Source organism: Eptatretus burgeri, chromosome 11 (assembly GCF_056783735.1).
Source record: "Eptatretus burgeri isolate ZD-2024b chromosome 11, Ebu_testis_v1, whole genome shotgun sequence".
In the NCBI taxonomy this organism is placed as follows: domain Eukaryota; kingdom Metazoa; phylum Chordata; class Myxini; order Myxiniformes; family Myxinidae; genus Eptatretus; species Eptatretus burgeri.
In genome coordinates this window covers 16,368,253-16,393,252 of record NC_140971.1, presented here as the reverse complement: position 1 = coordinate 16,393,252, position 25,000 = coordinate 16,368,253, and the positions used below count along the sequence as shown (strand labels likewise).

General features: G+C 44.3%; 1 protein-coding gene across 2 annotated transcripts in view; it reads left to right on the top strand.

The window, feature by feature from the left end:
* DAPK1 (death associated protein kinase 1) overlaps window positions 1-25,000 on the top strand; it is a 177,418-nt gene that overhangs the window by 112,645 nt on the left and 39,773 nt on the right. For both annotated transcript variants that reach the window (XM_085845357.1, XM_085845358.1), the window contains exons 7-16: window positions 9,424-9,469; window positions 13,459-13,548; window positions 13,734-13,826; window positions 15,103-15,222; window positions 17,988-18,086; window positions 19,291-19,389; window positions 20,427-20,525; window positions 20,777-20,974; window positions 21,128-21,328; window positions 23,534-23,632. In XM_085845357.1, coding sequence (XP_085701483.1) covers window positions 9,424-9,469; window positions 13,459-13,548; window positions 13,734-13,826; window positions 15,103-15,222; window positions 17,988-18,086; window positions 19,291-19,389; window positions 20,427-20,525; window positions 20,777-20,974; window positions 21,128-21,328; window positions 23,534-23,632 — 1,144 coding nt within the window. The remainder of the gene's footprint in view (window positions 1-9,423; window positions 9,470-13,458; window positions 13,549-13,733; window positions 13,827-15,102; window positions 15,223-17,987; window positions 18,087-19,290; window positions 19,390-20,426; window positions 20,526-20,776; window positions 20,975-21,127; window positions 21,329-23,533; window positions 23,633-25,000) is intronic.

Sequence of the window (25,000 nt, the reverse complement as noted above, 5' to 3'; positions counted from 1 at the left end):
TATATATATATATATATATATATATATATATATATATATATATATATATATATATATATATATATGTCAGATGGGGCTTTTTTGTAAACAAAGTCAAAGCTCATGGAAGAATTAGAAAACTGATTGTATCAGAACGTAACAGAACAAAGGGAACAGCGGAAAGAGAGGGGGGGGGGGACATTAACAGTCGGGCCGAGGCACAAAACAGAGGGAGACGGACAAACCAGCGATGCGGGTAAGAATATGGGGTAGGTGAGGATGCAGGCGGTAAATAAAATGGATGCAGAAGCAAACTCTCAGGAAGGAAAAATTGAAATTTGGAAGGAGGTGAGCTTGAGAGAGGCATGATCTGAAGCATTGTGCTTGTGCCATGCCTTTATTTCCACTGCGCCAAGCTGAAAAAGGTGTAGGGCAGAGGTGGTGTTAACTGGGGTAGAAAGGATCATGGTTTTGGATATGGGATGATCTGAGGTGGTGATGAACAGTTGTCCCTTGAAGACCTGAAGGGAAGAATGTGATTGAAAAGAATGTGGAAGTTGATTCCACAGGTGGGGGACAAAAAGAGGAACAAATGTGTGGAGGTGAGCAGTGATTCTGAATTTTGGAGGTTTCACCAGAAGGGGGTTGATGGTGGACCACATGCACCCTGTAGAAACCTTGGGGTGGGGAGGTAACAAAGCATAGAAAAGGCAGAGGATGCCAGACCAGAAAAGAGGTGGTCGTAGACCAGAGAGACCACCAACCTGTCTGCAATGTGAAGATTATCGGCTCATAGACTCAGCTTCAATGAGGGAGATTCCAATGATCTTCAAGGCCTTTATTTCCACTGCACCAAGCTGAAAATGGCGTGAAGCAAGGGACGCAGGGCCCAGAGGGGAGAGCAGTATTCCATCAAGTTGCAGATGAAAGCTTTGTCTGTGGACAGCTGTTCAGGTGTGCCAGGGAAGGACTTTGCATGATGGAGGATGCCTAGTTGGCGGCTGACTTTGGCGGACAACTTTAAAAGAATGGTTTGCCAAAGAAAGATCATGGCAAATAGTGAGACCCGAGTATTTGAGTGACTGAGTTTTTTTTAGAGTTCAGTCACTGAAGAAGGCATGGAGAGGAGCAGATTAGGCCCGTACTGTGCAGAGATTGCAGCAAAGTACATCAGTCCAGCACCAAGATTGTCCATGGCAAAAGAGAGAGCTCCAGTACCAATGAGCGTCACCACCGAAAGAGAAAGAATGTTGCTTCCCAGGTAATAAAATATTCCCATCGCCCCCCCTCTCCCATTCTCCTCTTCCCCCCCTCCCCCAATCTCCCCCCCCCCATGTGACGGGGTGTGGCCACTGAGACTGCATCTTTCCTTCGTCAGCCCAATAGAATGTTGCCGTTGGCCCTCCATCACTGGTAACACTCGGCGTGTTGCTGGTGACGGAAGGCCAATGGTGAGCCACATTGTTGTTGCAGAAAGATGGTCCTCCAAGGGCAACACCCACAATTTCTGACATTAACGACCACAGCAGTGATGTCTCACCCTTGCGTCCGCGTGGACAGCAGAACATTTGAATCATGCACTGTGGGCAACCTCATTTAAATGACCTTCTCCAGAATCCCCTTACTCTTCCTCATCTGGCCCTCGCCAATTCAGACAGGAAGGACAGATCACGCGACCTCCTTGACATAGATAACATCTACATCCACGAACCTTCAATACCGTACAGCAACAGGAGGAGGGCCCTTGTCCATGTTGATTGGTGCTCTTTGGGCTGATGCTATGCTTGCCAAAAAGTTTGCTTTCTGGATTCGAACATCCTGACTTAGGTTTTGCCTTATCCTCGGCAACATTGAAAAACCATATTCTGAGTTGAACTCACCTTCCTATTCAGTGGGTGACACAGCTAGGTTTCCTCTGGTTTGGAATGAATGCAAGTTTGGACATGCATGGTTTGGTTTGGACGTGCATAATGAGCAATGGCTCCAAAGAGTCGAAGGATTTGTATTGACACTCTGAGCCAACTAAAGTCATCTGTTGCCATGACATGAAACTTTTTTTTTTCATGTTCTCTATACCTTCAGGAAGTATTTGGCGGTGTGGGTGTAGCAAACTCATCAGTAATTGACACATTTTATTTACTTTAATTTATTTATTTACCTGGACTTTAGTCGGGTGAGGTTATGCGATCAAGTGGTGTCCGTAGGTGAGTGAGTGAGTTAGCCTGTAAACACTTCTGTTATTATCCCTTGAACCAAACAAACGCTTTTGATGAAACTTGTCCACAAGCTTCATATCTGATGCATAACAAAGGTGTACTGACCGCATCAAAATCTGCGCTCATTAAGGGGGTCTACGGGAGTGGGGGTGGGGGGGTTGACTCCCCAAAAACAGGTATTTGCTCTCTTCTCTGAAACTACACACACAGTTTCGATGAACATCTTGGCCAATTAGTTTTGGCCAAACTTGCATCATGGCCAGCAAATATTCAAAATTCTCAAGTGGTGTCCACTTTCTTCCTATCCTCCACGATCATTTTGAACGAAGGTATCCAGCACCTTACTTCATTTGTAGTGAGCTTGGTCATCGAGCAAATGTAGTTTCTCAATCGTATCCTCTTTTTCATACAACGCCTTGGCAGGGTCCGCACATCTAATTGTCGCACGGGAAGTCACCGGGGACCCACTAATGATGTGTAATTTGCCATTGCATGTGGAAATCGGAAGGACTCCTCTCTTACGGATACAGCAGTACTTTCAGTACACTTTCTTCCTATCTGGTCCCTACACTGTGTCCCTTGGTCCTGGGGTGGACTGTGTGTATCCTTGAAAAGAGGTTGCCAACAAGCATGCTTCTGCGATGTCTTGGATGTATTCCAACCCGCTTGGTTATACCAATTATTTTGCGAGATGCGTTTTCAGATTACATATATATTGTGCAGCACAATTTCCGGCCTTTGTTTTTGCTTGCATCGCACAGCTATTTGTAACGTTGTCTTAGCCATGTTTATGGGCTTTTAGCACTGCAGCTCAGAGTGCTGTACGAAAAAAGTGAAAAAGCCTTTCAGCCATATTCTTTCAAGAGGGATTCGTGTCACTGTGATTGTTCTTCCTCATAACATCACGTCTCATTAAGTTGGGGCCGGCATCTCGCAAAGCATGTATTCTTGGCCGAAGCCTTTCATGAACTGGCTGTTCAGGCCTTACTTATAACTGGAGATTGCGAGGCCTATGATTTTTTTTTGGGGGGGGGGGGTTCAGGATGCTAGCGATAACACGCCCTCTCTTTGTTGAGACACAGTGAGATCTTTACGTCCAGGGCAATCAATGTTGACTGCAGATGGGTCTCGGCCTTAACGTCCCATCCAACAGGCGGCTCATTTTAGGATGCAATGGTTGTGCTGCCAGCAAAGCACCAATCCGACAGTTTATAGTTGGTTGGATTGAGCATCAAACCCAGAGAAGACAGCTTGGGTAATTGCGCTACCTCTGTGGTCAGCCATCGGACCTTTGTGTCAATATGATTGATGATGTAAATCATCCATCTTCAATTCTACCTTTGTTTATTCATCAGCAAGAATACATTTTCATGACTGTGCATGTTTCTTGATCGAGACTCCTGAAGCATTGTGCTTGTGCTGTTTGCCTTGTTCCCATGTGAGTAGGTTCAAATGAATGAGCCATTTTTGCTTTGTCGTTAAAACAAATCATCGTTTATGCTTCAGATCATGGTATATAGTACGTCTGACAAATGGACATTATCAGTATTAAAAAAAGAAAATATATATATATATATATATATATATATATATATATATATATATATATATATATATATATATATATATATATATATATATATATAAATGATTTTGATTCACATTTGTTTTGAAATTACATTTCGAATGCGATTTTTTTTTTTTGTTGTTGTTTGTGGAAACACAGATGTTGGCCAAAAGTTTGTCTTATTAAAGTGTCCACGTAATTTTCTGATATAAACCCTTGGATCATGCAAATTATTCACTGTTGGATTCTGGCTTTCTTGATGGAATCGTGTTCCTCCCACTCCCCACAGGGTCTAAGGCTCATGGGGGAGCTGCCATAGGAATCTCACACACACACACACACACACACACACACACACACACACACACACACACACACACACACACACACACACACACACACACACACACACACACACACACACACACACACACACACACACACACACACTGAGCTTTGGAGAAGTGACATGACTTCCCAAAGCACTCTGGGTCCCGGTGGTGCAATGTTTTATGACGTCTGTTTTCTTTCCGCATTCAGTGGGGTAATCAAAGAGGAATTTCTTCCTCTCCATCTATGCTGACCTATGGGGTTTGTCTCTGTCCTATCCTTTCGATGCTGAATGTCAACGGAAGCAACACGTACCATTTTTAAAGTCTTTGGTCGGGCTCAGCCAGGGTCAGAATTGAACTGTCAACCTCCCACACTCAGAGTGGATGATCGAACCATTATATGATCAAGTCTGGTTATCACTTTGGGGTTATTGAAAGGTTATCATTTTAAACGATCCTAAACTTGTGTTCCCATGCATGGTTATATCCTCCCTCAGTCTTGGGTGGATACTCACCTTCATTCCTTTATCCCACTTTTATTTTGTCTGAGCTGATTCCCTGTGACTGTATCATGCTCTTCACTCCATCCTTTCAACGTTTCTGCCCATTACCACCTCGTGGGGTCTCCGACACACACTTGTCACCTCTTTTGCTCTGACTCCCTATAAACCCTCTTCCTCACTGCTACTCTTTCTCATCCTGTACTCTGTTTGTTGCTGGGTTTTTTTTCTCTCCATCTCTTCCCCTCTGCCCCTTTGCCAGTCTGTCAAACTTTCACATCTTTCTTTTTGGGATCAACATTATTGGCATTTCCCATGACGACGCTGAGCAAAACAGCTCTCGCATCACATACACGACTGTGCCCTCTGTTTTTAGCCCCCAATCGAGTATTGGCTTGGACTGTTTGTGTGTCCATCCGGAGCCTCTTCTCAAAAATGACTGACCGACACAGTTCTTTCATATTCAGAACAAGTATGCAATAATATCTGGGCAGGAAGCACGTCAAACGATTTTGGGATCAGAGACAATTTCGAATTTTGTCAATTAAAAAAAAACATTACAGCAGAAAATATTACAGGTTTATATATGCTTTTGGGAACCATTATTTATTTATATACACTTTACTGTCTCAACAACCATCACACAACTTTGAATTATTAGCTCACCTGGACCTAAGTCAGGTAAGTTTATGCGATTGAGCAGTGTCCGTAGGTGAGTGAGTCAGTCAGTCCGTAAACACTTCAGTCATTATCGCTTGAACCAAACACCCAATTTTGATGAAACTTGGCCACAAGCTTCATATCTAATGCTTAACGAAGGTTTGTTGACCGCATCAAAATTTTTGCTCATTAATGGGGGTCTGTGATGGGGGGGGGTTGATCCCCTCCCCCAAAATAGGTAGTTCCTCCATTCTCCAAAACTACACACACAATTCCCATGAAACTTGATTACAATCTTCATCACCCGTGATGTACCAAAGCTTATCGGCTGCATCAAAATCTGCACTTTTTAAGGAGGAGTACGGGGGGTGGGGTGGGGGGGTTGACCCCTAAAATAAGCATTTGCTCTCTTCTCCAAAACTTGACCACAGCATTCTTCACATATGATGTACCTAAGTATATTGACTTCATCAAAATCTGTGCTCATTAAGGAAGTCGACATTGATGGGGTGGGTTCTGACCCCCCAAAACAGGTATTTGCTCTCTTCTCTGAACTACACACATAATTTCAATGAAACTTGACCACAGACTTCATCACCCTTGATGTACCGAAGTTTGTTCAAGGCATTAAGAGATTGAGTTGAAGAGGGTCTCCGAGGGGTTTGAGTGACTCTTGCTCCTGATCCAGGTGAGCTTCAGGATAGGCAGTCCTATTTTTTTATATTCACTTTACCATCACCGCTATACACCTAACATCTTCAATTATTTATTTATTCATATGTACTTCACCATCTCCCCTCCTGACATACCACCTTTATTTATTTATTTGAATGTAAAATCTTCACCTCCCATTTTAGAGGTGCAGTTGGGGAGCTGTGTCCTCGATGAGGACTTGCATTCTTGTTTTTATTTTTATTTTAACACTTCTTCGCCAGTCTGGTTGCCACTGCTCTCTCAGCCCATCGATCATCGCCAGCTCCACCAGGACACGTATTCATCCAGTAACTGCCTTGAGGTTAAAGTCCTCAAATCCAGGCTGACTGCACACCTTCACTAAAGGCCCGGTCACACCTTGACGTTTTAGCCAGCGATGGCAACGTATTAAAATGTATGTAAAACGCTGGCTTACGTTGAACTTTTGATGTTTTTTTTTAAAGATTCGGACTTATTTATAGCGACTTGGTCTTATGTATAACGCATTGGTAACGGACACAGAACGTTTCGTTGTGTTATAGATAACTTATACCAACGAATGCTGAACCTGTTGTCGGCCTACACAACTGATGCCCAACGATAGTCTAACTTAGGCATAGCGCGTTGCACGCATCGCCGACGATGTCGTGACGTAGCCTATTAAAAGGCTGACGCACAACGATTCGAATCATAACTGCCGTAGAAATGGAAGTGACAACATCGCGGTCACACCTTGGCGATCTTGCCAGCGTATGCCGACCTAAGAAAAATGTGTCTAAAACGTTGGGGCACGTCAAATACGGTATGAGTAAGTTTGGTATACGTGAGTACAACGCTAAAGTACGCTATCATACGTCGTAGTAAGTAGAGTACGTCAAGAAATTTTAAACATGTTCAAAATTTTACGACGTACTTGGCGTATGACACACGTTCCGCATGCGATGGGGATAAGTTTTACACACGATATGTGGACGCTTACACACGTCCACAAAGGCTACTAATAAGCTACTCATAAGTCGAAACACGTCGCGGTAATGTCTTTTTTACGCGAAACTTATTTCTAACTTATGTTTGACGTGCTTTGAACCAATTCTTTACGTAGTCCCAACACACTTCGACGTATGTAGACGTATTCCAATGACGTCTTCCGGTCGACAAAAAAAATAAATGAACGTGTTTCTCGCTTACAACTGGCATATAAAGACGTGTTCCCAGCGGTTTTGGGAATTGGTATATAAAAATGCTGCTCATAAAAGGGAACCCAACAGTGTTTTCGAGTCCTTTTTGAGTCGATGTCCATGTCAGCAGTAACAGTATCAGTATCAGTATTAGTATTAGCATTAGTAGTAGTTTGTTCATGTTGGCAGTAGTAGGTGAGTGTGAGGGGAGGGTGTGGGTTATGATGGATCGTCCTTGCGTTTAACGATTTAACGATTTAAATGATAAACTCAACGATTTAAATGGCTGCATCTCCACTATTGAAAGTAGACGCTTGCGCTCAACAATTGGATTTTTTTTACACTCAACGACTTTTAAACGGAACCACTCAACTATTTTCATTGTTTACAATGAACGATTTAAATTGCTGTCACTCGCCTTTGTTTTTTTACACTGGGGTTTGGAAATTTGAAGCGTTTCTTCTGAACGTGTTAAAACGCTCAAACTCGACTATTTTAAATAGACGCTGCCGATGGACAATTGGAATCATAGCCAAACTAGACATCGAAGTGTGAACATCCTCGTCATGCCGAAGAAAAGTTTGAAGAATGCTGCAAATAAGTGTCCTGGCCGTGGCCGTGGACGCTGACGCAAGGACGATCCATTATACCAACCTCTTTCAGCCTATGAGTAACTTAAAAGTAACGTCTGTCGATGTGTGGCAACGATCGCGTAACGTGCCAACAACACGTTAATCATAGGTTAGAAATAAGTTTCGGGTACGCTAAACATTACCTCGACGTGTCTCAACTTATGATTAACTTACAAGTAGCATGTGTTGACATCTGTCAACGATCGCAGACCGTGCATACAACCTGTGGCCAGCGTAGCGGAACGTGTGAGTCATACGCCGGCATACCTCGTGAAATTTCAAGCATGAAAAAATTTGAGGACAACCAAAAAGTACAACGTTTAAAGCCAACGTACAACGACGTATGGCAGTGTTTTTCAGCGTACTCTCAATGTTATCAAAACTTACCCATAACGTATTCAACGTGTGCCAGCGTTTTAGAAAAAAAATTCTAAAATCGGCATACGTTGGCTAAAACGTCAAGGTGTGACCGGGCCTTTAGGTTCCATTGTTTTCACTCCCATTTGAGGAACTGCCTCTGGAGATGGTTCAATCCCATTCTTCTTCCCCTCCAGGGCTTCAATCACTATTGCACCGCCATCTCATGTTATTCCCCGTCTCGAACCACCATCTTTACTTACTCCCATTAATCCGACCTAATCCAGCCCCTTTTACTTGCAGATTCGTTTTTCCTCCCCTCCTCTATGTCCTCTTTTCTTGTTCATTCATTCCCATGCTTGTTGTCCAACTGTATCCCAAACTACCCCATTTCCAATACATTTCCTTTTTACTATCCTCTTCCCCTTCACTCTTGATGACCTTAAATTTTGTGTATTAAAAAAAAACAAAACTAGTGTTAATAATAAAATGCTGGCCATAACATTTCAACTGCTTAACAAAATACAGTAGAGTCTCACTCTGTGCAACTTTTTTGAATGAATTTTGTTTTAACAAGCGGCACTTTTGGTGGACAATCTGATTTCAATGAAAAAGTTTGGTTTCACTTAACAAATATGACGTCAATGTAAATTAACAGTTCGAAATCAATTTAAAATGAACGTCAATTCCAAAACAGAGACGGCAGACGAAACTGTTCCAAATGATCTTGACAATAAAAAGTGTGGTGTCGGTGCAGGTGCTTCACACTGGCCACACCACAGACCTCGAGGACAGGTGGTGCGAGGGAGATTGCACGAGGGAGTGCACCAAATCAGGTGGTGCTGAAAGCTCCAAAATAGCGTATTCATAAAGAACTCATTGATTAATCACATAATTTCACAACTGTATTAAGAGCAGACAAGAAAACCACAAGCTGATAGCAATTGGTATGATGAATGACGTTTTGTACTCGAGTTCACAAAAGGTACTATTTCAAACAAAAATTAATAACTCCAGACACTTGTGATATTTCGCCGTGTATCCGACGGTGCAATAGTCACACTATCCACCAATGTGGATCTGCCTCTTGGGATGTTACCCACATAATCTCGACATCTCTTCCTGTAACACCTGTGTGTTCATAGCCATATGCTATTGTAGTATATCATTGGATCGCTGACTTGTCTCTCCACTCCCCACTCTTCTCCCTCCACCTTGTGTTGGTTTCATCGAGGATTCGTTTTAAAAACTCCCTGAAATGTGATCTTACTCTTCCTTTTTTTTTTTGTTGTATTCTCTCCCTACTCAGAAAGCGAATGACTGTAGAAGAGTGTCTGGCACATCCTTGGATTAAGGTAAATGCTATAGTTTAAGCTTCGTTGCGGTGTTTGAGACCTGAGCTTTCATTTTGCTCTGTAGACAATGAGAATTTACCATTTCCTCCTTTATTTATCAATTTAGGTTTTTAGGTTCATAGTTTATTGCATATAAAGGTCATGAGTGTCGTATTTACAGGAGACCCTCAGAAGGGCGATAGTATAATAAGGACAAATTGTATGCACCAAACTATCATACAATGTATAATTATTTGAGAATTGTTTGTTTGTGGTGGAGGAAAGGGGGAGGGGTTTGCTTTGTTTGTGTGTTTTGTTTGACTTGTATGCATTCTCGAAGAGCTGGACTGAATGAGTTGAACACTGGTAGTTGTAGTGTGCAGGAGAAGGTTTTAGGTGATTAAAATGTTTTCAGCCTCCAGAGTTCAGGGTGGGGTGGGGAGGGGGGCAGTGTGGGATGCAGCACGCAAATTCTCCACGTAAATGTGTATCGTATAGCGCCATATGGTGGAAGCTGGGATTACACGTCATCTATCATAAACGTGAGGGAATTAACCCAGATGAGTTATTTGCTTGTTAGTCAAGTTCTTCTCCTTCTGCTGGCTCTTCATTGTGCTCCATTTCATACTCTTCTTCTTACTGTTGCCATCAGGCTCCTCCTTATCTTCTTCCTCATGATACTTCTCCCCCCCCCCCTCCTCTTCTGACTTTAGAATCTTCTCCTCCCCTTCCTCTAACTCTTACAGGGTTGCACCCCTTCCCCATTTCCAGGGACGCTGAGAGGGGGGGGGGGTCAAGGGGAGCTACTGCCCCGGGGCCCGGGGTTCACCAAGGGGCCCGCAGGCCTGATCTTCTCCCGTAATGTTTTTTTTTGTTGAAACAGTAGAGCAAAGCCCTCCGTTGGCTCATCCTCACTTATTCATCGTTACGTGCATTGTTCAAGAAAGTGTGTATGTCATAATGTCATAGTATATGAGACAGATGGAACAAATTGTTGTGGCCCGCTGTTGGGGTGAGAGGACTACAAGGGGGGGAGCTATCTTGGGTTCCCACCAGTCTCTCTGGAATCGCAGGTCATCGCACACGGACAACTCCGTGACGCGGCGGGTCGCTAATCGACCGTGAATGCCAATAACTCGACCACGTGACCTCGGGTCCTCCGTCTTTGGTTTAACTGGCTACCTAATTAATCACGTGACCTAATTACCGGGGAACACACCCTCGGTACGCCTTGTCCGAACCGGGTCACCTTACCAGGTCAGATGCAGCTGAGCGACACCGCCAAGGAACGTACCGGCTAGGAGAACGGATTGTTGGGAGATAAAGTCCCGGCTTGGCAAGGATACGCACCATGCTGTATCAATGAAAGAAAAGACAAAAGCGAACTGGGAACATTTCGACACAAGCATTTATTACAAACAGGCAAGGAAAAATATGTGGCACAGTGAATGGATTTATTATTGTATGCAAGCAGGGATATGCAAGTAAGGAATTTGTGGGGTGCGCCAAAAAGAAAGCGAGCAACTTACCAAAGCGGACACAGAGCAGGCTTATCCCGATATTTTCTTCTGCACTCTTAACTTAAGCAAGGACAGGCACCATGAAGCGCACACACACACACACACACACACACACACACACACACACACACACACACACACACACACACACACACACACACACACACACACACACACACACACACACACACACGATGAAGAGGAGATAATTATGAGAAAGGAGAGTAGATGAGGGCTAACGGTCTTGCTATAGCTTGCACGGTCAGCCAGCCGCGCTACCCAGTACACTTTGGGGGACGCTCCGTTGGGCAATCCCAGTTTGAGGGTCAGCGCGTTGTCTCCTGCTTGGTTACTGTGCCAGGTTCAGCATGTGCACCGGTCCAGAGAATAGGCAGAGCTGACAGGCAAGGAAGGTGGAGCCAACAGATGAGAAGGGCGGTGGGTGTTGCCAGTGGGCGAGAAGGTGGGAAGTCAGCAGGCGGAGTCAGGCGGGTGGGTGGTGGAAGGCGAAATCAGAATGTGAGAGGGCAGACAAGGAAGGTGAATGTAGAGATCCCTGCATTTTGAACGGCTTCGTGATCCGCCTTTTATAAGGTCCATGGTGGAGAGTGGGGGTGACGACCCGAAGCGATGCATCATCACCTGGATTGTGCACTCCTATTGGACCCTGGCCGCATGCTGCCTGGCCCCTCCTGCCGGAAGTGGTCTCATTTGTACATCCGGCGAGACATGGTTGAGCTGTGGAATCAGCCCGCGCTGAACACCGCGACATGAACCGCCCCGCAACAAACTTCCAGGCCGCATTCCGGCGACCGGCCGAGGATCGTGTTGGCCCCGCATGTCCGGTCGGGCACCCCTGGCATTCTGTGCTTGGCGCTGGTCAATGTTGGCACTTGTGGTAGAGGGTTTTTTTTTATCGTGGTGTTGATGCTTTTCTTGGCATCCGTGAGGACATTCATACTTACCTATGGTGGCGACCTCGCTGATGGTGGAAAGGAAGAAAGAGATATAATTATACCTAGCTATGAGACCCACACAACGCACTTCATCCCGTTGACTCATTAGACATGAGGGGAAGGTCTAACTGTACGAATACTATCAAAAGAACTGTCTGGAGATCACTGGATGTTGGATGCCATTGCCTTTGAGGCATGCTGTTTCCAGAACCGCATCAATATATTAATGGAGGAATGCATAGAACATCAGTTTTAAAACCTTTCACACAGGGAATTTTATAGCAAAAATGTGATGCTCAGAGTAGGCCCACACTGGCTCTTGACACCCCTGTCCATTTCTAACTCTTTCAACTCCTCCTGCATCCATTATGTAACTTCTGAACCTCCTCCCCCATTCTCTCATGACAGCACCTCCTCCTCTGATTCTTATTTCTCATCCACTCCTTCCTTATTTAAATGATCAAAGGCTCTTGGATGACCACACACACCATTCAAACACAGACAGACAGACAGACAGACACACACGTGAAGATAAAGACAGCTGACAACACCATACTTGACTTAACATGAACATAGCCAGTGTCTTTGGGAAAGTGGTGTAACTTTCCATAGCACTCTGGGTACCATATTTTGATGTCTCTTTTCTCTTCATCGCAGTCAGGAGGGCAATTTCAGAGATATATCTCCCGAACATACTATTTTTTTTTGTCTTCGCTATAACTCCACCAGGGTGAGAATCGAACCGCCAACCTATCTTCAGTACTCACAGCAGACGCTGTAACCAAAATGCTATAGAGTCCAACCATTTAGACTTGGTGAGATTTTTTGTCATACCATTTTAATTGTGCTCCGTTGGGATGCAATTTGCTTTCTGTTTCAAGTGATAAAAGGGAATTGGTGCAGCTGTGATTCCAATGGCACCCTGCAGGTCAGCGGAGGACTTAGCACAGGGTGTAGGGCTTTTGACGGACCCCCTCTCGACCATTCTTCTCTGATCACAAAAGCCGGATGGTTACTCACGCCTCGGCCACACACCAAGAGACGGAAGTTAATTTGAAGCTGTTTGCTTGTGAAGCTTAGAAAGTGTAGTTTGAATTTGACTTGGTAACCAAGGTGGGGGTAACAGCAAGCAGAAGGGGTTGCTGAATAGTGAGGGTTCTTGCTGTATTGAGAATATTATGAGAGGATGGCAGCTCATTTGTACCTACCGAGCCCAGTCTTGCATTAAATCATGCTTAGGCCTGCCAAGAAATAAATTTCATTGAAGTGCTCTTTAAGTATTCTATGATCAGGAGAAACATTTTGTATACATTATGTCCGTATGCTAACACCGGTGTATACATTTAAAACGCACCAGACATGTAGAACTTGATGGTCAGACGGGACAACAACGACATTGGGAATATATTGAAAAAGTTTTTGCATTTTGAATATCCTCACCCCATAAAAAAAAATACATTTTGAATACTTGTACAGGATGTAGGTGTTTGCCTCTGTTAACTAACTTTTTAATGATATTTTCCCATGTTGTCAGCCAAAGGATACAACTCAAGCCTTGAGCAGAAAGGCATCCGCTGTGAATATGGAGAAGTTTAAGAAATTCCATGCCCGCAGAAAATGGAAGGTCTGTTTTATTACTATTATTATTATTTTTTATTATTACTATTATTATTATTATTATTATTATTATTGTTCTTATTTTCACTTGCATTCAGGGCTTATGTCAAGTTTCCTGTTGTCATGCAAATGTCACCAATAGCCTTTTTGACTCCTTCTGGACTATCAACCTTTCTTTCCTTTGCATCATAGCAATCTGTGCGACTGATCAACCTTTGCTATCGACTTTCTCGCTCCTTCCTTTCGCGGAGCAACATGAACATCAGCAAGAGCAATGAAACCTTGGTGAGCCTTTAGCTTTGTTTAAACAGGAAAAGATGATGCTTTGCAATTTGTCCAAAACAGTTGCCAACCGTTTTTTGGTGTGCGCATTCCCACCCAACTTATAAAAACGTTGCGGACCACCATGCATGACTGACTAACTTAGTGAGACACGGCCACTTAGTGCAGAGGTCCCTTGGCATGGTGGACAGGAAAGTACTCTGAGGCTTTGTAGATGCAATCGAATGACACCATGTGTTTCATCTGGAAGCTTCACTTTGTTTGCTGCAAGAAAGTTGCATTGATTTGGGATTGAGTGCCTTTTTGTCTTTTTATTTATTTATTTATTTTTTTGCGGACTCCTGCTTCAACCGCTGTTTCATACTATATCATTTTCTGTGTTATGGTGTAATGAGTACGATAGTCATCAAATCAAAGCTTGTGGATTATATGTTATATGTTGCATGAGGCTGACTGCTTTTTCCTGTTTCAGAATTGGAAGTGTTTAATTTGCGACTGTTGCTTGGATGTGCCTCATGTCAAAATTGATAACCAAAATTTATATATATATATATATATATATATATATATATATATATATATATATATATATATATATATATATATATATATATATATATATATATATATATATACACAGTGTATATATGTATGTATATATATATATATATATATATATATATATATATATATATATAGTATAAATATATATATATATATATATATATATATATATATATATATATATATACAGTATAAATATATATATATATATATATATATATATATATATATATATATTCTCGGCATCAACATGATGCTGAGAGCAGCTGTTTCCTGTACTGTGCTCTTAAATGATCATAATCATTTTGACGTTGACAAATTCAAGAGTGCCATCTGTTGGCGATTCAGCTTTGCGCAAAAGGCGTTTGTAATGCGGTTTTGTCATCGTTTGTTTTAATTTAAATGAAGAAGATTTATCATGAATACATAATTTTCCGAAGGTAAAATAACACTGAAGTTTCTTTTGATGTTGGAACTTGATGACGATGGCCAATTGCATTTTCTGACAATATATATTTTTTATTTTTTTTTATTTTAAAGAATCATTAAGTTTTAGTTGAATGAAATACTTTGGGGTATTGAAATACCCCAAAGTGATCAATAACATGAAACTCCATCATATATGTGCATGTGTGGGTGTGGGTGTATCACACTGTACACTGTAGGGGTGATGTGTGTGACATCAAGTTCAACATTTACTTTTGGTACCTTGCAGGATGAAGAGGATTCATTTGTGGCCAGAGCTGTGACCCATGCCATAAATGATGACAACCTCCATGGGCTGCGCCATCTGCTTGAATCTCTCAAAGGCTATGACATCAACCAACCAACCAAGGTCAGCCTTCTTACCTCCACTCACCTTACAACATTAGTTGCATCATTATGTTGCCATCACCGTCAGGCCACAAAGAAAAGCTTTCCAATCCTGAGCAAGCAAAGATGGGGTTGGTCCATCTGCACTATTTTGGAGAAGAAAAAAATTCTTCACAGAAAGTTAAAAATTGTGCACATGCACCCAATACACACAAATGTGCAGGTAGTGGGCAAAAAAATGGAAACATCTGGATAAATGAGGGTACCAAGTATATTGAAAGCAAAGGCTTCCACACAGGTGTAGCCCATGTTTTAATTAAGTAAATAACATCCCAGCATGTTTAGGGTCATGTGTAAATATGCTGCACAGGCCTCGTTGCCAAGAATTATGGCGAGCATGGCTGCAAGAGGGGACCTCAGTGATTATGAAAGAGGAGTAATTATTGGGCGCATTTGGCAGGAGTTTCAATGACAGACAGCTCAACTTGCTGATGTATCACGAGCAACGGTGTCAAAGGTGATGTCGGCATGGACCTCTGAGGGAAAGACGTCATCAGCAAAGGGCAACAGTGGGCGGAAGCGTATACTCCCTGTTGATGGAAGCGGAAGTGTACAGCGTATACTTGAAGTGCAAGGCAAAGCAGGCGATCAACTGCAGATTAATTGAGTGTAAATTTCAACCTGGGGCATGAGCAGCCAGTTTCATCAAAAACGGTCCGCCGAGAACTCCACAGAGCGGGATACCATAGTCGGGTTGCAGTGCATAAACCGCTCATCACACCTGGCAAAGCACGTTTGCAAGTCCACCGGTGCAAAGAGCATAAGCAATGGACCACCGAGTAGTGGAGAAATGTGATATGGTCAGATGAATCATCCTTCACCATGTTCTCGACAAACGGACGAGTGCATGCATGGCACCAACCGAAATAACTGTACAATCTTGAGTGCTTGGTTCTAACAGTGAGGAGTTCTGGTGGTTCTGTAATGCGGGGCGCATTTTCCTGGCATGGTTTAGGTGCAGTCATTCCTTTAGAAGGCAAGGTCGATGCCAATCGTGCCTTAATGTAATTGAGGGATCATCTTCATCCCATGGTGCAGCATTTCTTTCCTGCCGGGAGAGCTGTCTTCCAGGATGACAATGCCCCCATTCACAGAGCACGTGTGGTCGCCCAATGGTTTAATGAGCATGACACTGATATTATCCATATGCCACGGCCTTCTCAATCACCAGATCCGAACCCAATCAAGCATTTTTGGGACATTCTGGAATGATGCCTGAGCCAGCTTTGTCCACCTTCATCAAACAGGTGTGAGTTAATTGACTTTCTCGTGGAAGAATGGTGCCGCATCCCTCCTGCAGAATTCCAGACAATGGTGGACTTTATGCAATGATGCATATAGGTCGTACTGGCTGTATGTGGTGGCTCAACCCATATTAAATAATTTTCCATTGGTGCTTCCATTTTTTTATGTACACACACACACACACGCACACATTTTATCATACGTAGATGATGCTAACAATTATATCACACACACAAAAACAAACACACATGCACACACGCACACGCAAGTCTTGGTGCAACAAATTCGCAGTCGACAGCACATTGTAGTTATTATGATTATGAATAATTAGCATTATAACGATAACAGTGGAAAATGCATGAGAGCTGGGTGTTAATGGGGTGAAGAGAATGGGTGGAATGTGGCCACAAATGAGGCGAAAGAAAACTGAGTCCACCAACCTGCTTACTCTGGGTGAAGAGCAGATGTTGAGACTTGGCCTCTTGCTGAAAAAGATACCATCAATTTGAAAAGCCTTGGAGTAGATCTCCTCTTGGGGATCTAAACAGAAAAGAGTTGCACCTGCTCAAAGTGCAGAGCCACGCACCATGGTACTTTGGATGAAGGTCTTGTACGTCAAAATCCACTGTGAAAGGCTCAGAATGCACTTGGTTTTACAGAGAATACCAAGAACAGGGCCTGTCTTTGAGTCGAGTTTGGAGATATGGTTTGCCTAAGACTGGATACACAGTACTTCAGTGTGAGGCCATATTTCTTCACCCATTACCACGGGACTGACCTGATAGCTCAGGGTTCAGCACACCCACCTTTGAGTCACCTTGTCTCCATTTTTTTCCCCGCCCAACTATACAATACCATGCTGGTGTTTCACAAGCAGGTCATTGATTACATCAGTGAGTGTTCAGAGGAATGTTAAGCCTGTGTCCCATTTACTATCATTTCCTGGTCAGTATTAATGATCCCATGGTGCCTTTTTTCTCTTTTTTTTTTTTGTATACACTGTTGAGGCTCGTATGAGAGCTAACCCACAGAACGTACAACAAGGGGAGCAGGAGACAAGAGGGGGGAGAGGGAAGGAAAACACTGGGGAACAGAGACATGAGATCTGTGGAAGGGAGAGGGATGGGGTGGGGAACACTGGTACACAAGATGGACACTACAGGGACTTTGAGGAAGAAAGTGGACACTACAGGGCCTTTTACAAAGAGTCGGTCATTGTCTGCCAGAACCATGGCAAAACTCCATGTTTCTGCCATAATCTGCGGCAGAGTGACGACCAGTCCAGGATTCATTCTCAGCCGCAGAAACATTTACGACGATACGTGTATGAACAGATAGTCACACTCCGCGGCCACAGCTCTTTGAAATGTGAGATTGATGGATTTACTCGGTGTGTTACTCCTACGTGTGTTGATATCTGTTTTTAATTGAAAAAAAAGTTTTTCCTTTTTTTCCCTTGCTTTTCTGCTGATTGTTCTTCAGCATGGTGAGAGTGCCATACACATTGCAGCTGCATGTGGGAACATAAACATCCTTGAGTTCCTGGTATCAAAAGGAGCTCGTGTCGATGCGACTGATAAGGTATTCACATATTTCTGATTCTCTGACTTGACTTCCTCAGTCCCAAAGCGGTGCCAAAGCTCTGCTATCCTGATGTTTTTGGTGATGAGAAAGGCTTTTTTAGTTTTGCTAAACATAACTTGATTGCTAATTTGTTTGGTATCACTGGTAACCACCACTGAAAACATTTTAATCGACATTTCTATGTTTGTGGAATAGTTGAAATAGAGAAAGTTTGAGGGGCGTGTGTACTGGCTGTTGGAAGGAAAGTACAAGCAGGTGCACAAAAGGACTGATTATAAATAAGAGTGAAAAGGTTTAGAAATGAATACAAGGTTTGTTATATGGTGATGATGAGCTGACACCTGAAGTTGTTGAAGGAAGGAGCTCGTCTGTACCGAAGTGAACATGAGCACGTTTGACCAAGGAGGGGCTGGAGTGGGACAAATCGTTTATAGAGCTGATGGTGCAAGACCAGGATAGCGTCGGAAAAAACAAAACCAAAAAAAAAAAAAAACGAGGCACCCACGACCCCGCCGGTTGTGGGAGAGGAGCACGGCTCGAGTCTTGGCATCCTTTGGGCATGTCAGGTCAATGATCCTCAAATATTTGGCCTCCATTAGTCCAAAGCACAAAATAAATGCCAGACGTGAATCAGGCGCTCTCGCCCAAAGCGGGGAGCAACATTCAACAGAGCTCCTCGCAAAAGAAAAATTTTGTCTTTTTTTTTGAAGAGTTGAAGAACATCGGTGGAGGAAGCAGAGAAGGTATCTGCCTATTTTAGGCCTGCTTTGAAATCTGCCAATATTAACACAAATGTTGTTCTGCAATCCAGCCTTGTACTACATCGAAGGGTTATCGAATGGGGAAACTGTCCGTTCATCCGACTCGTTACTCGTGACCGTGCAGGTCCTCTCGGATGATATGGTGTTTGTTGTTTTCTTGTTGTTATCCATTTACATGTTGCATGTTTTGCATTTGATAAAATATCTGTGTGTTCCGTTTGCCTTGCATATTATTTGTTTTTGGAATTATTGAGCATTGTGATGCAATGAACAAAAGCCCACGATGAATTATTCCGCATTAACTCTCGAAAGGTAGACATTGTACTGCGGGAAATATTGGAAAGTAAATCTTGAAAGCTGGGATTTGTATTTATATTGTGATTATGATGACATGAGGTATTATTACTTGCTCGAGGCCATGAAGTATTTCTGTTCCGCAGCACGGTGCCAATGCGGTGTACTGGGCAGCAAGACAAGGCCACGTGGAGGCTATTCGGTTCCTCAAAGAGAGAAATTGTCCCTTGGACGTCCAGGACAAAGTGAGCTCTTTCTACTTGATCTCGGCACCCACACACACACTTCTTCTTACAATTCAGCATGTAGGGTGGAGCCATCTGTCCCTCCTTGTATCTACGGGGCCAGGCTCGTGCAGCTCATCAGGGATAGAGGAGAGGGAATTGAGCAAGGGGTCGGGTTGTAATCATAATGAAAAGGAGGGATAATGCTTATATACAGACTTGCAGAATTGGCCTCGGTTCACAAATGGTGTTCAGTCTGATATGTATCCAAGATGGGCTCCTTCCTGTCAAAATGAATAAAAATTCAAACTGATGGTTCTCTGCACAGATGCATCACTGTCCTTGGGCCGAATGCTTGATGGGCCTAATGGCCCCTGCATTGAAGTTCCTTTTAAGGGAACTCGTATTACATGTCCATCGGATGCATTTCCAAGGAAGGAAGTTGATTATTCAGCCTCAACATTAATTTTCTCATGAAACGAATACATTGTCGATAAATTATAGATAACGACCAGTTGCCTTTTGACCACCTTAGAAAAGTAGATGCAAACCCTGTGCTGACAGGATAGCTCAGAATTATCCTTGTGCATCACTGGCAGGGTGTTGCATCGATGAATATGCTGTGCTTCGGAGGTGACATTAAGCTGGCTGTCTCATCTGCAGCCATTCATTTGTTCAAGTTAAAGACCCCATGGTCTCTTCCAAAAAGGAAAGGCAAATGTGTGCCATCACCTTGGCCAAATCTGTTCCATGATTGGCTAAATGCTTATGACATCGCATGTTTCAATGCCAACCATGGACCCACCCGCATAAGAGCTTGTGGGCCAGTGCACGATCTGATTCTTAACTACCACCACCTCAACTCTTCCCTTATGTGCTGCTTTGTAATATTACTCATCTGTTTTAGTCACTATACATCTTCACTTTTGATTCTTGAATACGTCTTAAAATCCTAAATACGAATGATGTGGGAAATTGAATTTTTTGTGCTCGATTGTTAACGTGCTGTGAGCGAGTGACCGTTGTGTTGACTTGATGACATTTTATGCGCTGTGCAGTCATGTGAAACCCCCATGCATGTTGCCGCACGGTATGGCTTCGTTGATGTCGTAGAATACCTCTGCCAGGCCGGAGCGATACCCAACCTGCAGGACCAGGTGAGGAACCTGTAGTTTGGGTTCTATGGGATTTTTTTTGGCATGATTACTTTTCTTTTTGTCTCATGCTCACAGTATATGGGTGACGGTTTTGAGGGTTTTTTTTGTTCTTCACACAAGTAGGAAAAAAAAAAAAGTGATAATGTTGAGATTATCATGCAAAGATCTCAGGTTTTGTTGCTTGAATCATGGAGATGATTGTTTGAAATGATACTCAAGCCCAAGGTGTTTTGTACCATCCTTGTGTACAGGAAATGGAGACTGCGTTGCACTGTGCAGCTTGGCATGGCTACACGACCGTGAGCCAGGTGCTTTGCCGGGCTGGGTGGAATCCCAACCTGCAGAACCGCGATGGGGAAACGCCACTCCTGAGCGCAGCAACAAGGGGTTATCGTGACATTGTGCATGATCTGCTGGAGAGCGGGGCACAGCTTCAAATCGTCGATAAGGTAGGCCACTGCCTCCTCAACAAGGTGGCACACCTCAGTGATCGGCTTGTGTTTTGAATTAAACATAACGGCGATTGTCTGCAATTGATCCGAGAGCTCCATTTTTCTTTTTGACTTCTGAGATTCCGTTTTGCTGCTTTTTCTCCGATGCAGAATGGATGGACAGCGCTCCACCATTGCATTCGTCGTCGCCATTATGACATAGCTGTCCATCTACTTTCACGTGCTCGCTGCTGGGCTGATCTTGGCAACAGGCATGGAGAAACTCCAATGCACTTGGCCTCTCAAGATGGCTCCCTACCCATTGTACAGGCACTTTGTCAGGCCGGTTATCGCCTGGACCCACAAAACAAGGCAAGACCATGCAACTGAGTCCAGAGGCATGAAGTAATTTATTTTTCTTATTTTGCAGCTCTGTCGCTTATTTATATTTAATGACCTTCAGAATGGTATGTTGTTAGCCAGACTCCATTGGTATTGTTACATGGAAGGAGAGAAGGGGGGGTGGAGTAGGAGGTGGTGGAGGGAGGTGGATGGATCCATTTGGATGTACCGTGTGCTATGAGCAGACAGCATTGCCATATATCACGGATACCTGTAACTGTACGTCATATGTGCACCGAGGGCAGGGCAGTAAGCGTTACCTTTAGGATTCACAAGGTAAGGTTGTATTTGTGAAACCTCCCTGTAAAGTAGGTGAGGATGGGTGGTGGACTTTCTGAAGGCACGGTAGTACTTCGTGCTTCAGATCAAATCTGTTTGGCTGTTGTGAGCAAGCCATGAGGTGAGGAGGGAAGAAGAGCAGGTATGGCAAGTCTGCTAAGAGCACGAGGCAGACTGTGTGATAAAGCAGCCTTCAGGGGCTGCAGGAAGGTTCTGGATGGGGGAGTTCAAGGCCATGGAAGAGCGCCACCCTCATCCAGAGCATCAACCAATGGGGACCAGCCATGGGTGGTCCACGGGCAGTAAAAACTGGCGTGCGCTTGCCCTCTTAAGCTTGCTCTTCATCTCTGCTCTGGGTCACGGAAAAGAAGAAGGAGGAGGAGGAAAATGTCTCCATGCTGTGTTCCCGGATCCAAAATGCAATTTGCGCTACAACGCCTTTGCCCTGCTGATCATGCCCTGATCCTACCGACCTGCGGTTGTGCTCCTGACCCACTGACCTTTGATCGTGCCCCTGTCACACCGATGGCCGATCGTGCCCCTGTCCCACCGACCGCCGATCGTGCCTCTGTCCCACCGACCGCCGATCGTGCCCCTGTCCCACCGACCGCCGATCGTGCCCCTGTCCCACCGACCGCCGATCGTGCCCCTGTCCCACCGACCGCCGATCGTGACCCTGTCCCACCGACCGCCAATCGTGACCCTCTCACACCGACCGCTGATCGTGCCCCTGTCCCACCGACCGCCGATGGTGCCCCCGTCCCACCGACCGCCGATCGTGCCCCCGTCCCACCGACCGCCGATCGTGCCCCCATCCCACCGATCGCCGATCGTGCCCCCATCCCACCGACCGCCGATGGTGCCCCCGTCCCACCGACCGCCGATCGTGCCCCCATCCCACCGACCGCCGATCGTGCCACTGTCCCACCGACCGCCGATCGTGCCCCATCCCACTGTCAGCCATTGTTCATGGGGAAAGTCCTCACCTGCTTCCCCTTTGTTAGTAAGAGTGTGGTATGTGGCACTACAGCTGGGCTAGGATTGTTTATTTCTTTATCATTGTATGCGAGTTTGCACATTCCCCTCTCCCTCTCCGTGTCTGCCATGTTGCTTGGTTTGTTCCGTTCCCCACGTCCAGTCCACCTCTTCTCCCCATATCTTTTTTTCTTCGCTTAAAAATAAAACCTTATAAGGGTAAGAGACGGTTTCCCACCTTTCACCCCACGCACGCATTCCATCGCCGAATTTGGCATAATTGGAAATAAACTTAGGGAATCGTAAGGTAAATCTGCCTGGTGTTGGCTTAATGGTTCGGGTGGTGGGCTTGGGATCCTCAGATCCTGAGTTCAAGTCCTCCTCAGCTGTTGAATTAATACCAGGTGGGGTTGACTCTGCCTGTCATCCTTCCGAGGTCGGCAAAATGAGTGCCAGCATGCTGGTACACTGTGTTGGAGTGGCGACCCGTCCAGGATTGTGCTCAATAGCTAAGCAGATTACTTAAGCATCACCAACGCTCTGCACAGAGTATGGTCTTGATTAATGTAAGGTAAATCTGAGCATGGGGGAAATTTGTATTTGAATGCAATTTGGCTCATCACCTTATCGGTTGTTCGTGAGATCAAAGTTTGATTCTGCATGTCCCATAATGCACCTCACTCAATACACTTGTAATACTGAATGTTCTTGTTATTCCTGAGACAAAGAGCAGTCAATCTGGCATGTGTTCACTTTTCCATAATGACCGATAATAGCTGAAGTTTTACTGTTGACAAATGAACACGTATTGTAACTGGAGAAGTGTTCAAAAAGCTTTGTGTGGTCAACATAGTGGTCTGTTTTAACAAGCAACAGGTTCATTGCAACAATCTTTGTGCAATCCTTTCATTAATCTTTCAGAGAGGTTACACACCCCTGCACCTTGCAGCAGTACACGGGCACGCCGAGGTGGTACGACAGCTGTGCCTTGCCGGAGCAAATGTTGACGCACTCACTTCCGTGAGTACGCGGGTTGCTTGGGTCACACCGATCACACTCGCAGACACAAACAATAATGTCCCACTCTATCATGTGTATGTGATGTGAAACGATCATGTAATCTGCTGTAGAAGGTGATAGAGGAATCGCAATGCATGTTTATGTTGCAGCTGTGTATTCTGTGAACTCTTCCAAAAAACAATTCTGATGATGGTGATGTGGTTTTATGGCAAACATAATTATGCTTCTCCACTTGACTGCACTTGACCAGACTGACTGAGCAACAAAAGAGTGCATTATCCATACTATCAGGAAATAACTGTGATGCAGACATTACACCGTCTTTGTATGAATGTAATTAGCGGACTAATGAATTCGCCTGTTTAGGTGGATACGTGATGCGTTCTGCAGTCAATGCAATCATGTTAGGATTGATGTCATCCAGTGGTGTTTGTAGCAAGCTTACCCGGCAGCCTGGCCTGTGGCTCTTCCATATCTCGGCCTCACTACCGGCACATTGTGGTATGTGGCGGATGTGCCAACACCGTGTGGCTACCATGCCAAAGTGCTAGTGGCTACTCTGCTTCATATCTACAAGGAGCAAGCTGTAGCCTCAAAGGAAGTTTAAAACTAGACCGGCACTCGGTGGAGCGCATACCCTCTGCAAGGTTGAATCGTTTATGTTTTGCATCCTACTGATGTTTGGGATCCTAGGATCCTGAGTTCAAATCCCCCTTGCTGTTGAATTAATACCAGGTAGGGTTGACTCAGCCTGTCATCATTCCGAGGTTGGCAAAATGAGTGCCAGCTTGCTGGTATCCTGTGTCGGAGTGGCGACCCGTCCAGGATTGTGCCCAATAGCCAAGGAGACTGCTTAGGCAGCACCAACGCTCTGCACAGAGTATGGTCCCAATGGATGGATGGATGGATCCCACTGATGGGCCGGATCTGGACCCGGACCTGAAGCAAAATATAATCAGCTTCTTCTTGTCACCAAACCAACTCATCCACCCAGTTTTGTCAAAACTCGTCCACGTTTTGAAATATGATGCTGCTATATATCGGTTTTAGTCCTATTTCTCAATGGTGAAGAATTGTTTAAATAATTTTTGAAAAGTCTGATATCTGGATCAAGATCTTCGCCAAAATCGAATCAATTCCTCTTGTCACACACCCAACCTGTCCACTAAGTTTTATTCGAATCCGCCTAGAACCTTTTTGAGATTTACTGCTCATGGGCAGACAGACTGACAAACGGGGTGAAAACAAAACGTCCGTTCACATTCGGTGGCGGAGGTAACAAATCTAAAGCTTTATGTGCAAGCAGACTTGTATTACCCATCGAGAAAGTCACATTGATTGGATAACCACATTAACCACTCAAATAAT